This window comes from Aspergillus lucknowensis (genome assembly GCF_044049455.1).
Source record: "Aspergillus lucknowensis strain CBS 449.75 chromosome Unknown BJX67scaffold_4, whole genome shotgun sequence".
In the NCBI taxonomy this organism is placed as follows: Eukaryota; Fungi; Ascomycota; class Eurotiomycetes; order Eurotiales; family Aspergillaceae; genus Aspergillus; species Aspergillus lucknowensis.
The window spans coordinates 306,038-317,282 of record NW_027263548.1 but is presented as its reverse complement, the minus strand read 5'-3'; the positions used below and the strand labels follow the sequence as shown (position 1 = coordinate 317,282).

The 11,245-nt window shown below is 52.1% G+C and overlaps 4 protein-coding genes across 4 annotated transcripts; 2 read left to right on the top strand and 2 right to left on the bottom strand.

Annotated features, from left to right (window-relative positions):
• Positions 1–2,414: 2,414 nt before the first annotated feature.
• On the bottom strand, positions 2,415–3,303 carry BJX67DRAFT_212710 (uncharacterized protein). The gene has a single exon (XM_071025622.1). The coding sequence runs from the start codon at positions 3,054–3,056 to the stop codon at positions 2,571–2,573; it is 486 nt and encodes a 161-aa protein (XP_070889970.1). The 5' UTR covers positions 3,057–3,303; the 3' UTR covers positions 2,415–2,570.
• A 105-nt stretch (positions 3,304–3,408) lies between these two features.
• On the top strand, positions 3,409–6,040 carry nimT (putative tyrosine protein phosphatase MIH1). The gene is made up of 4 exons (XM_071025621.1): positions 3,409–3,933; positions 4,019–4,086; positions 4,145–4,367; positions 4,439–6,040. The coding sequence occupies exons 1-4, from the start codon at positions 3,680–3,682 to the stop codon at positions 5,565–5,567; spliced, it is 1,674 nt and encodes a 557-aa protein (XP_070889969.1). The 5' UTR covers positions 3,409–3,679; the 3' UTR covers positions 5,568–6,040.
• A 752-nt stretch (positions 6,041–6,792) lies between these two features.
• sld5 (putative GINS DNA replication complex subunit Sld5) lies at positions 6,793–7,724 on the top strand (the record flags this gene model as incomplete). The annotated part of the gene is made up of 2 exons (XM_071032144.1): positions 6,793–6,969; positions 7,038–7,724. The coding sequence occupies 2 exons, from the start codon at positions 6,793–6,795 to the stop codon at positions 7,722–7,724; spliced, it is 864 nt and encodes a 287-aa protein (XP_070889968.1).
• Positions 7,703–11,234, bottom strand: BJX67DRAFT_343259 (cullin family protein). The gene is made up of 4 exons (XM_071028130.1): positions 10,920–11,234; positions 10,402–10,788; positions 8,474–10,338; positions 7,703–8,400 (listed from the first exon to the last, which is right to left on the bottom strand). Exons 1-4 carry the CDS (start codon positions 10,959–10,961, stop codon positions 8,229–8,231), a joined length of 2,466 nt encoding a protein of 821 aa, XP_070889967.1. The 5' UTR covers positions 10,962–11,234; the 3' UTR covers positions 7,703–8,228.
• Positions 11,235–11,245: the final 11 nt, after the last annotated feature.

Here is an 11,245-nt window from a genome sequence, read left to right as displayed (position 1 = left end):
GCCGAAGTTTATGTAGAGACCTACATTTTCTTTCAAAGGAGCAGACGGCCAGGGTGGGTCCTCTTTCAAAATATGAACACAGGCTGCAAGGCATGCAGAAACATGATTATCTCTGGGAGTTTTGTGATGCACAATTGAAATAAGCTTGGGTATGTTGCCTTGAGCCTGAAGAGAATGAATGACCGTTCATGGTAATGTGCACAAGTTTTGCCTTACCCACCTTGTCTCGATCGGCTCAGCTCGTCAAACCATGTTCGCCTTATGAGGGCAAGGGTGGGAATTGGCTTCCGCACGAGCCTCGAAAAATAGTCCATGGGTGGAGGATCTCGGCTCTTTGGCTCTGTTCCCAAGAGACTCTTGCGACCTCACAGTGTTAACACATGGGCAGACACTGAGATCTTGACTGCATACGACGAGTTACGCAGATCGCTCCCGAATATCGACTAGACTAGGTACAAGCGGGTAAAAGCGTAATCCATCCATGAATGGGTGGATGAATTGAATTCTCAAGCCCGACGAGCGAGCAAACAGGCTAAGAATGAACTATTGGTGTGCGGTCTCTCTAGTTGACTGAGGGAAGTCGAGGGAAAAGCAAGCAACTCCTTCGGGGACCTGATTCTTGATCACCCAAGAGCAGCACGTGCTTTGCGGAGCAGAGAGGACTCCTCGCTGACACGGGAAAGGGGAACGGCTGGTAAGGTTCCAGTAATTCTAGCTCGGGAGGGAGCCTTCCAGTTGGTCCAATCCATGTAACGTCGTTGAGGACCGCCGAAAGTTGGAAGGCAGCCGAGCCAGTGAGAGAATCACAAGATGACGAGATAAAGTTGCAGGCAGAGGTTTGCTTGCAGGGAGATGGGCGCTCAGACAGCCCACATGGCCCAATGAGCCTGAGAATCCTGGCTGCGACCCCGCACATGCGTGTTTGAAGCTTGCCTGACGCGCCAATGGCAGGGCTCCTTCTTGTTGTGATATCTGCACAACATCAATTGACCAAAACAATTGTCATCATGACCATCGCTCGGCCTCACCAGGGCCAAGTTTCTCGTGGGAGGAAGTTGTTCGTCTCACATCAGCCGTGTCGTGGGGTTGTTGACTCCATGAAATGGTCTCGGCAGCCGATCATCACCGATTTTCGAATTTCGGATGCTCAAGACAGGAGATTGGTCGGACACAGGTGCAAGCAACGCGAGGCCTGTCTTGGATCACCATCTTTTTCTGTGCCGGTACGGGATGGATTTCGCGGACCGGCAGAAAAGCCACGCGCGCAGGAAAGACAAATCGGCCGCGGTGGTACAGGTGATTTGGAGTAAAGAACCCCGATGTCTTCCGGGTGGAAGGAGACTGTGGCCGGAATCGACGGGCGTCTCGTCAATGAGGGGCTCGTGAAAAGTGTTTGTGATGAGGGGCTTTTGTTGCAAGAACAGCCCGAAACGCGAATCACAGCAAGTGTGGCAGAGCTTTCGGGCGAGCTGAATCGCCAAGAGCTTGATTCTTGATTGAACTATTCCAGAAGGAGGGTCTCCGAGGTTCGATCACCACCGATCAGATGAGAGCACGGCTGGAGGATGAGATCTTGGAGTGGAAATGTGGGCGATGTTGTTGAACGTGGAGCCGTTTCGACCAAGAAGAGCGATGATAAGCCCCGACATCAGGACGGAAACCAATGCCCCTCATGTCGGTGCCAGGCTTGAGGAGTTTGGTGACATTGAGCTTGATTTGGTGAGTTCTCTGGTCAAGCGACAAGGCAGCTGCCTCAGACGTGCCGTCCGGAACTCCGATAATCGATTAGCTCCAAATCCCCTCGAATTATGTGGGCAATTCGCCGCGCAACGAGAGATTTTGACAGAGGGAGCACGCAGAAATAGTTTGGTCAAAACTAGGAAGGGATGGCATCCCTATGCAGGGACTCTTCGCGAAATCGGTGTCTGCGCAGCACGCAGCACGATGGAAGACCAACAGCGGGCGCCCTGGGGATGAGCGAGCTGGGGGCAATAATGGGCATGTAGGATTCCAGGAGGGGCGATCGTCAAGCGGAGCACTGAAGCAAAATTCGAATCATGATTCACGCATGCTTTTTCCGATCGGAATGAGTTCCTTGCTCCTGGAGGCGTTCGTCCTGGACACCAGAGAATCGCAGCAATAATGGGCGACGAACGCTCCTCTCGAAAACAAGAGAGAGAGCGACTGTGCAGGGACGGGCTTCTCTGGTTCTTGGGAGAATCGAACCAAACTCAGCCGCGCAGCTCTTTTTCCGAGCATGTGGAGTAGGTGGAGAATTTTTATGAGATGCGATCTCCTGTTCTGGCCTTGGGAATGATGCGGCAAAGTGGGTAAGGCGGAAAATTTCAAAGACACGGCACACCCAGGGCAGGAATCTTCATCCAGCGCCCTGAGGAAACCGGTGAGGCTCCTTTGGAGGAAGGGGGTTAATTATAGCACTTGATTGCCTCGCATATGCCAGGAACTGAGTTGGATGACCTGAACTTAATTCTCTTGCAAGAAAAGCTCACAAAGAAACGAGAGCTGTTCATCTTTCAAGCTCACGGTATGAAGTTACACAGGCACGCCTGTCAAGACGAAAGCCAGGAACTGCCAGCGCGCATCCTTCTGGATCGTGCTTCAGCCAGCCCTGGACGGCCAGTGGTCAGCCTCGCCAGGTCCATCCCTGCGCTGATACGCTGGGCGGGAACTAGCGCTGAGCTGGCGGCAAGGGGAGCCCTGGCAACGAGACCGAGAGACTGAGCGCCTGGGGCACAGTGACGGTCGCTGACGACAGTGTGACACCTCGTCTGCTGCCGGATGTATCCTGCCTGTATCGTACCTGTTCGGTATGCAGAGTTCAATAATGTCCGAATCTTTCCAACTGTCAGTCCTGAAGACCATGGGAAATACTTGTCGTAGAGTGCGATTCTGCGAGGATTAAAGAAGAAAGAAGGAGCTGAAAATCTGCTGGTCGTTTCGCCTTGAAAGGAGGAACCGCCGCCCTGGAGACCCCCGGCGGTTTGCTGGTTCGGGCTGTCCAGCAACCGTCGCCTGAGCTCCGCTCCTCTGAGCATCTGGAGATCCCTCCCCACTTTGCGTTGCCATTGCAACAAGTCCGACCCTTCAGCTTCACTTTTCCCAGGCCGTTTTCCTTCTTCTTCCTCCTCTCTTCTCTTCTTCTTGAAGCCGTCACCTTCTTCCCTCCCTCCTCTCAAGGCCTCGACCTCATCCCGGCCTCTCCTCGGCCTCTCACACCCTCCTCGCCCTCATCCTCTTCGCTGCTCGGTATCTAGCCCCCATTGCTTTCGCGTACCACACTCCTCTCCCCTTGGGCGGTTTGCTGATGATTTCCGTGCTCTCCATAGCTCTTCCCCGCCCCGATATCTCATCCCCCTCCATCTTTGCCCTACCTCGGCCCGCCAGTCATGTCGCTCTAGGCTTGGTTTCGTGACCAGGAGGCACCCGGTACATGCTGGTCCGCTGCGAGTTCGGAACGGGTTTGAAGGATTTGCTCACGCCAGGATCCCACTTTCTGCGATTGGGAAACTCGGACCGTGTAGTTTACTGTGACTGCATCCATCCATCCTTGCCGCCGTAGCGTATGCCCAGATAGATAGCATCCCGGGTTCGCAGGACTTCGTTTCTTGGGATTTTGGACTGGGCTTCAGGGCTGAGAGGGAAGCCAGCTTCTGCAGTCATGGAACACTCTTCCCCCTTGGCTGCTATGCAGCCTCCATCCGTACTCTTTGGGCATCGCTTTCGCTCGGACGCGCCGACCTCTTGCCATGGATTTAGTCCTATATCGGGCTTGGGTACAAGTGGATTCAACTTCAAGGACCTGTCCATGAAGAGATCCCAGGGTGACTATTTCAATGTGAGGGCTGTTGGAGGTCCTTCTCCGACAGCTAGCCTTGCTGCGGATTTGTCTCAGAATTTTCACATTGATCAGAGGTTCGCCGTCAACTTTCTTTTCTTTCTTTCTTCCGCTTTGTTCGTAGGGTTGAGAAAGAATTAATGCTAACACAAAGTAACTTAGCCCGCAAGTTGCTACGCCACGGCGATCTTTGTTCTCCGCGTGTCTGTTTGGCAACGGAAATAGACATGGTAAGACGCCGCCTTTCCTCTTGAAGTGGTCGGGACCGACCTAACACATATATAGAAGATGCGATGACCACTCCTCCACTACCATCTTCGTCACCTGCCCCAGCGATGGATATCATGGACATGTCCCCATTACCCCACAAGCCTGCGTTCACCATCGCAACGGAAATTGAACTCAACTCCCCCACGCTAAAGAGCTCACCCATGGACACAAGTATGATGTCAAATGCCGAAGGTCTCATTCCGGAGTCACCAACAGTGCCACAGAAGGATGGCCAACAAGAGTAAGGGAATATTTCCACACGGAGAGATTATGCTTTTGGCTGTGGGGTTCTAATAGCTTGTGTGCTTGCAGGAGAAGACGTCCGACGTTCTTACGGCCTAGCTTAGCTAGGGCTAAAGCGCAATCTTTTCAATTGGGAATGGTGAAACCCGCCCCAGAGAGCCAAGGACCCCCATTCAAGTTCCACACCAAAGGGATCAACAAGACGTCACTGGGCGTAGCAGCGTCGCTGGAGGACATGTTTGGCGAATCCCCTCAGCGCGAACGACCCTTGACGCGGAATAATTCTTCCAGCGGCACTGCGTCTAATCCGCGGTCGAGGGCACCATTTGGATGCAGTGGAAGCCACGTTCGTGGGAATGGGTCACCATCTGCAGCATCAATCCGGAAAAGCTCGCACTTGAACATGCGTCCCCGGAAGCAATGCCGACGCTCCCTAAGTATGTTTGAGCACCCCGAGGATGTTATTGCCGAGAAAGAGGCCTGTTATACATCAAATGCACCACTCCAGTCCATTAGCGACATTGAAGGAACACAACCTCTGCAGCTTCCTCACTTCATCCCTGAGGAGCAAGCAGACAACCTACCTCGTATCGACAAGGCTACCCTCGTGGAGCTCAAGGATGGGAAGTTCAACGAGATTTTTGACAACATCATGATCATTGATTGCCGGTTCGAATATGAATACGATGGCGGGCACATCGTCGGCGCTCACAATTACAATGACAAGGAGAGCCTGGCAGCGGAACTCTTTGCAAACCCCCAAACACGGACCGCGTTAATCTTTCACTGCGAATATTCAGTACATAGGGCACCACTTATGGCCAAGTATATTCGCCACCGGGATCGTGCTTACAATGTGGACCAGTACCCGCAGCTCTCTTACCCCGATATGTACATCTTGGATGGGGGATACAGTGCATTCTATGCTGAGCATCGATCACATTGCTTTCCCCAAAACTACGTCGAAATGTCTGCTAAAGAACACGAATTTGATTGCGAGCGCGGCCTGGGAAAGGTCAAACAGCGATCCAAACTTAGTCGAGCCCAAACTTTCGCCTTTGGCCAACAGTCCACTGAAATGGAAGATAGCCCGACAGGAAGATGCCGAAACAATTCCAGTGATCGCAGGCTTCTTGCTTCTCCCTTCAACGACAGCTCTAACTCACGAGTGGCAGGCCGCCGTATGCTTTCTTACTAACGTTCATGGTAACGGCTTAAACAATCTCTCTTTCTCGTGGATCTTTCCACACACGCCCTGTTGTAAGGGTTTTGTCGACCTTTGATTCTTGGATAATCCATTGGTCGAATGATTTATGAAATATTGGTGTTGGGGGTCCTTTTTGCATTCGAGAACTTTGAAAAATCATTTAGGGGTTGTACTCGACTCAAGGCACCTTGCGTTTTTGCGGTCCAAGCTCAGCTACACTCGCTTCACCTCTCTTTAAACCTCACCTCCATTCCCGCCCAATCCTCCAACTAGCATCTCATTTACTACGACGGACAACCACATCAACCATCTACCTGAGGCTGATTGCATCTCATCAGCGCACGTCACCAACTAACACCGCCACGACCGGTCTTTCCTTTCCGACCACTCTCTTCGGAACTCTCCTATGTCCTCAACGAATCTTTGACTGATCTTCACCGCACTTGGACATCTTGTCGAGTTACTCCTATGATACCTCATCCGCAAGCATCTTCTCTTATCGAGCACCCTTACCTTTCAGCCTTACCGTCTTTTAATCTGTCGCCCCGTTCTCCTGCACAATCTGAGGAAGCCCCATACACCGCCATGCACAGAAAATATTGATGCATGGCTCGTCGAATGGACGATAATCCATCCGTACGCGGTTGCTCGGGGCCTAATATTTGCCGTTTTCCCAGGCACGACTCCTTATGCGTCGCCCAGGACGTCGAGGCGCTGTACATACACATATGAGAAAACAGCTGTGCTTGGTTTTGTATCTGGCACGTTAAGGAGAGCAGAGAGACAAAGACGTAATTCCTTTTGTTAGAAGAGTGAAACAAATCAATTGATCTTGTTGCCTTGATTCTGTATCCGGTATTCGTAGCTGTCTGCAGAAGTTCGGCGGGTCGGGCCCGCGGGATCGACTACTACAATGAGTAAGAGGGGTGGGAGACCTTACTGATTTCTAGCCATAGCAGAGCAGGGAGAAAATGTAAAGTACCAATGGTAGACTTCGGCAGCAATAGAAAGAGGGTTTGAGATGAGACCAGACTGTGAGAGGCGGAAAATGATGCCTGGGGCATCCACGACCGCCGCCTCTGCTCCGCGTCCATTTTCCACCTGTTCCTCCCATACCAAGAACCATCCGATTGGGCCGCTAAATACCTGTTGCGCTTGACTAGATTTCCCCTCTCACAAGGCCTAACGTATGATTTTGTGATTTACGCGTTCTGCCATGGAGATCGACGACATCCTCGCCTCCGTCGACCACGGCGACATCTCCAGCCCCGAGTCCACCGCGCTCGACCACCAACTCCTCACCCGCTTCTGGGTCGCTGAACGCAGCGTCCCAGAGCTCCTTCCGTGGCCCGGTCGTCTGATGGATAGAATGATGGAGCGAGTACGGCAGCAGGTAGGCCAGCTCACCCGAGGCCAATCGCTCCTATCTGCAATCACTCACAGACAGTGCGTGGTATATAGATCGAAACAATCGAAGATCTCGCCGCCGCATCCTCAGAATACACATCAACGACAACAACAGGACAAGGCGCAAGCACAAACACAAGCACAAGCACAAGCACAAGCACCGCAACGCTAAAGCTCTCCATCCTCCAAACCGATCTCTCAAGAACCCAATACCTCCTCCGCTCCCTCCTCCGCCAACGCCTCTCAAAACTCACAAAACACAGCATGCACTACCTCCTCCTCTCAACCGCAACACCGCACGCCCCCGCCCCTCCCCCCTCGTCGGCGTCCTCCTTCGCCTCAGAATCCAAACAAATCCAACCGGAAGACTCGATCCCGACCCCGCTAAACCCCCCACCACCCCACTGCCCGCTGTCAGCCTCGGAAATCGCATTCCTGCACACGCACCAGACGCTGCTCGCGCGGCACTTCGGGTCCTCGTTTCTCTCATCCTTCCCACCGCAGTTGAGGCGGTTAGATGATAATGCGGGGGGGACGAGTATGCTCCAGGGCCCGGATGCGAAGGAGGCGGTCTTTGTGCGGTGTTTGGCTGAGGAGGTGGGGATTGTTGCGCCGCCGGAGCCGGGGGACGGGATTGAGGAGGAGGTTGTTGGGGGGACGATGAGGATGGGGGATGTGTGGGTTGTTCGGTGGGAGGCTGTGAGGGGGGCTTGGGAGAGGGGGGATGTTGAGATTTTGTGAGGATATGAGATGTCTTTTCTTCTTCTTCTTTGTATCTCTTGCTTCGTTTCTGTATGGGTGGGTGCATTGCGTTGCATGCGCATAGCTGGCGTTGTGGTTCACGATTTGCTTTTAGATATCTAGGGTCGTGGAGCTTATAGAGCTTGGCTACATCATGGTGAAGAGGTGACTGATTTGACCTTTTTTTGATTTGGCCTTTCTTGTATATTGGCTGAAGTTGAGATTTAAAATTTGCGAGGAACCAAGATCCAAGCAAAGATTGCAGTAAACCATTCGCGCCGGCCGGCCTTGTATGCGGTGGAGCAGTAGGCAGGGAACAGACTGGAGCAGCCAGAAGGGTGGAACCCCCCTACAAATCATGAGATGGGGTAGGATAGGTATCGCCATGAGTAAGTCTGTCTATAGTACGAGGAACGTAGCCACCATGTGCGCCTTTGCCTTTGCCTTCGCTAAGAGGCGTAGATTGATCGCTAGCAGAGGAAAAACAAGAAAATAGAAGTGCAATCACGCGACGTAGCCGTAGGTCGGGGGATCCTCGGCAATCCTCTCGAGATACTCGCGGTCAATGAGACTTTCAATACGTCGCTTGACCATGTTCACGTCGGGGACGAAGCGGGCGGATAGTTGGCCGAGGACCTCGCTGATGAGGTTGGAGTGGACTAAAGTCTTTCGTTGTCTAGACGAGATCCCCTTTAGCTCGAGCGGGCTTGAGAGAGGAGGGGGTAGGGATATTGTTAGGAGATACGTACTTCATAATCCGTACAACGGCGGCCTCGATGCTCGCGCCGCGCTCGTCATTCATTTTCTTTTCTGTGTCTTTTCTCTGGTCCTGGCTTTCGAGCTTGTTAGCGCCGCCGCTGACGACGCCGATGCGGACTTTCATGAAGGGGCTTTGGAATTCATTGTTGAAGAAGAATTTGTCTGTTGGTTTGACATCCTTGCTCATCGGGTCTTTCTTTAGGACTCGAGTCTTGGGTGCAACGGCTAGTGACTGTAGATTTCGGACGAGATCGTTATCTGGGATTCGAGTGCGTGCTTGAATCTCCTCGAACGTTAGAGACTCCCCTGTAGGCACGTCGTTGAAGAGCAAGAGGATGATCATGGCATAGGTAGAGACATTGAGTTCATGGCGCTGCGTCTTCCCGTTCGACCGCTGAAACGTAGCTCGGATGTCTGCTGTACCCATACTTGGTTGCCAGGAGAGCTTCCGGCCACTGTGCTTGTTCAGATAGAATTTCTCGAAGCTATGTTTGATGGTTTCCACTTCGCGGGGGAAGATACAGGGAAGCTCAACCCGCCCGTCTCGGGTGTTTGACATGATCTCCATGGGCCACATGGTGCTTGTGAGGACGTTGATATCCAGGTCGATTCGTTTCGCATCAGGATCGCCCATTCTCTGAATGTGCTGCTTATAGCTGTTGGTCAAATCTTCCGAAATAGTCATATCCCTGAACATGGCTTCCAATCGCTGGGTGAACTGGTTGCCGACTTCTAGTTTCATCTTTAATATCATTTGCCGCTCTGCGTCCATGCTTATGGAGCGCTTCATCAGAAGTCGTCGAGAGAGATGCTTCTTGTAATAGGCTTCGAAAAGATCTTTGTCTTTGACGTAACGCAAAAGAGTGATTCCACTGTCAAGAAGAGCATCAACTTCGCTCTCTGTTTTCCCCTTGATCCCCTTTTTGAGGTTCTCATCAAAAAAGAGCGACAGAAATTCCGAGCTGCGGGCGGTAGAGTTAATAAACTCGGAGAAGCTGGCGGTTATAGCAGTCTGCAGAACTTGATCAGACTGGAAAGACCTCTGCCAGATGTTGTCAAACTTCTTTTTCAGAAGAAGAATGTCATCTACCCATTTGATAGCCGACGTCGTGAGTTGATTGACGGGCCTCTCCTTCTCCTTCTTCTCAGCCGCATTAGCATCCGCCGACTTCACAGGTGCCGGTGCCTGGGCTAATGCAATCGATGCACCATTGATCTCGTGGCCCATTTCGACGATCCGCTTTTGAACTGCCGCCGTTAAATGTGTCTTTTTAGCGTCGACACGCGCACTAAGGGCGTATAATTTCCCCAGAGTATCCAGCCTGTCGTTATCGAGCATGACCCGGACTCCAGTGCCCTCGAGGTTGATGACCTCAAAGAGATTTTTCCGGAGCAGCTCGTTGTCTAGAACATCCTTGATTTTGGCTTCGCTAAGATGCGAAAGAGTGTATAAACATCGCTCCCGTTCCTCTGCTATTCGGTCCAACGCGGAAATGCAGAATGTAGCAGCGTCTGCCATCTCCAATAATCGCTTGCCCTCGGTCTGATAGAAAGTCGTACTTGTTTCCAAAAAGTCCGGCTCGAACGAGGTCAGATAAAGTTTGGATGATTCCTCCTCCATCTCGGTTTCATAGAGGCCTTCCAGCATGTAGATACAATGCCGTATCAGGGCTCGGTCAATCATGTGTCCCGAACGTTCTAATTTGATCATGAAAAGGATTGTGGATTTGAGCACATCATCAACTGTTGTCTGTGAGTCCGATCGTATTGGAGATCGAAGGACATGGTCGCGAAATAACGCCATGGTGGCAGGGTATATAGGGACTTTTCGAGGATCCGACGCAATGGCTCTATCCTGACCATTGAAGTTGCCACGGTTAGGAAACCTGAGATAAAACGACAGCTCAACAAAACTTACCATGTACATTAAGACATCCGTGATCATCTTCATGCACAGCTGATGATCCTCCCAGGCCTCCTTAATGACCGATAAGAACCTCTCCCCGGCCACCCGTCTCTCAACCGCTTGGTCTTGCGCGTCGACAACCTCTTGAACGAGCAGCAAACTGGACGAGATTCCAGCAACTACTCGCTTCCTGACCTCCTCACACAACCATTCTCTTTCGAGTTGCTTCGTCCGCTCGTATAACTCATTTCCGCGTTGTACCAGCACAATGTTGTAGGAATTCCGGTATAGCTGCTCAAACGACAGGTCGGACGCATCCTTCGTGTGGATTTTCTTTAAGGAGCTCTCTACAGCCTTCCAATCCGACTCGAATCGGTCCGTTCCGGTGGAGACAAGGCCCTGATACGAATTCATTAGCACCGAGTCACGCCCAGCTGCTTGTCCTTCAAGCGATGGTGATTCGAATGGCAGGACGCTACGATGACGGTATTGAGATAACGACGTAGGAGTGTGGACGGGGGATGGCTTACTCTCCGGGGAGCGCGAATTTTGTGCCTCGCCCTCATAGCCATTTTTTATAGGGCCCAATCGGCGACTCTCTATTCAGAGGTGGGCAGTTCAAGATGGCCGGCGGGGCAAGTGTATGGGGAGGGAGGGGAGAGGAGAGGAGTCACCAAAGCAGTCAAGTGATAATTCTTGGAGGGAACTGCCGTTGGAATTGAAAATAAAATACACTTTCTCTGCTGTCCGGATACATTCTCCCCCGGTGCCAGCGGCAGGTGGTTGTGTTGGGTGAAAAAGGTGAAGAGAGCTGGAAGAGGCCGCGGAGAGCAGCAGCTGGAAGAACTTAAGTCCG

Bases quoted from the DNA above. Each gene is read 5' to 3' on its own strand.
- nimT (XM_071025621.1), top strand. From the start codon at position 3,680: ATGGAACACTCTTCCCCCTTGGCTGCTATGCAGCCTCCATCCGTACTC. The intron at 4,087-4,144 runs GTAAGACGCCGC...CATATATAGAAG, and splicing joins TGGCAACGGAAATAGACATG to ATGCGATGACCACTCCTCCA. The intron at 4,368-4,438 runs GTAAGGGAATAT...GTGTGCTTGCAG, and splicing joins CAGAAGGATGGCCAACAAGA to GAGAAGACGTCCGACGTTCT.
- BJX67DRAFT_343259 (XM_071028130.1), bottom strand. From the start codon at position 10,961: ATGGCTATGAGGGCGAGGCACAAAATTCGCGCTCCCCGGAGA. The intron at 10,789-10,919 runs GTAAGCCATCCC...AATTCGTATCAG, and splicing joins AAATTCGCGCTCCCCGGAGA to GGCCTTGTCTCCACCGGAAC. The intron at 8,401-8,473 runs GTACGTATCTCC...GATCTCGTCTAG, and splicing joins GCCGTTGTACGGATTATGAA to ACAACGAAAGACTTTAGTCC.
- BJX67DRAFT_212710 (XM_071025622.1), bottom strand. From the start codon at position 3,056: ATGCTCAGAGGAGCGGAGCTCAGGCGACGGTTGCTGGACAGCCCGAAC.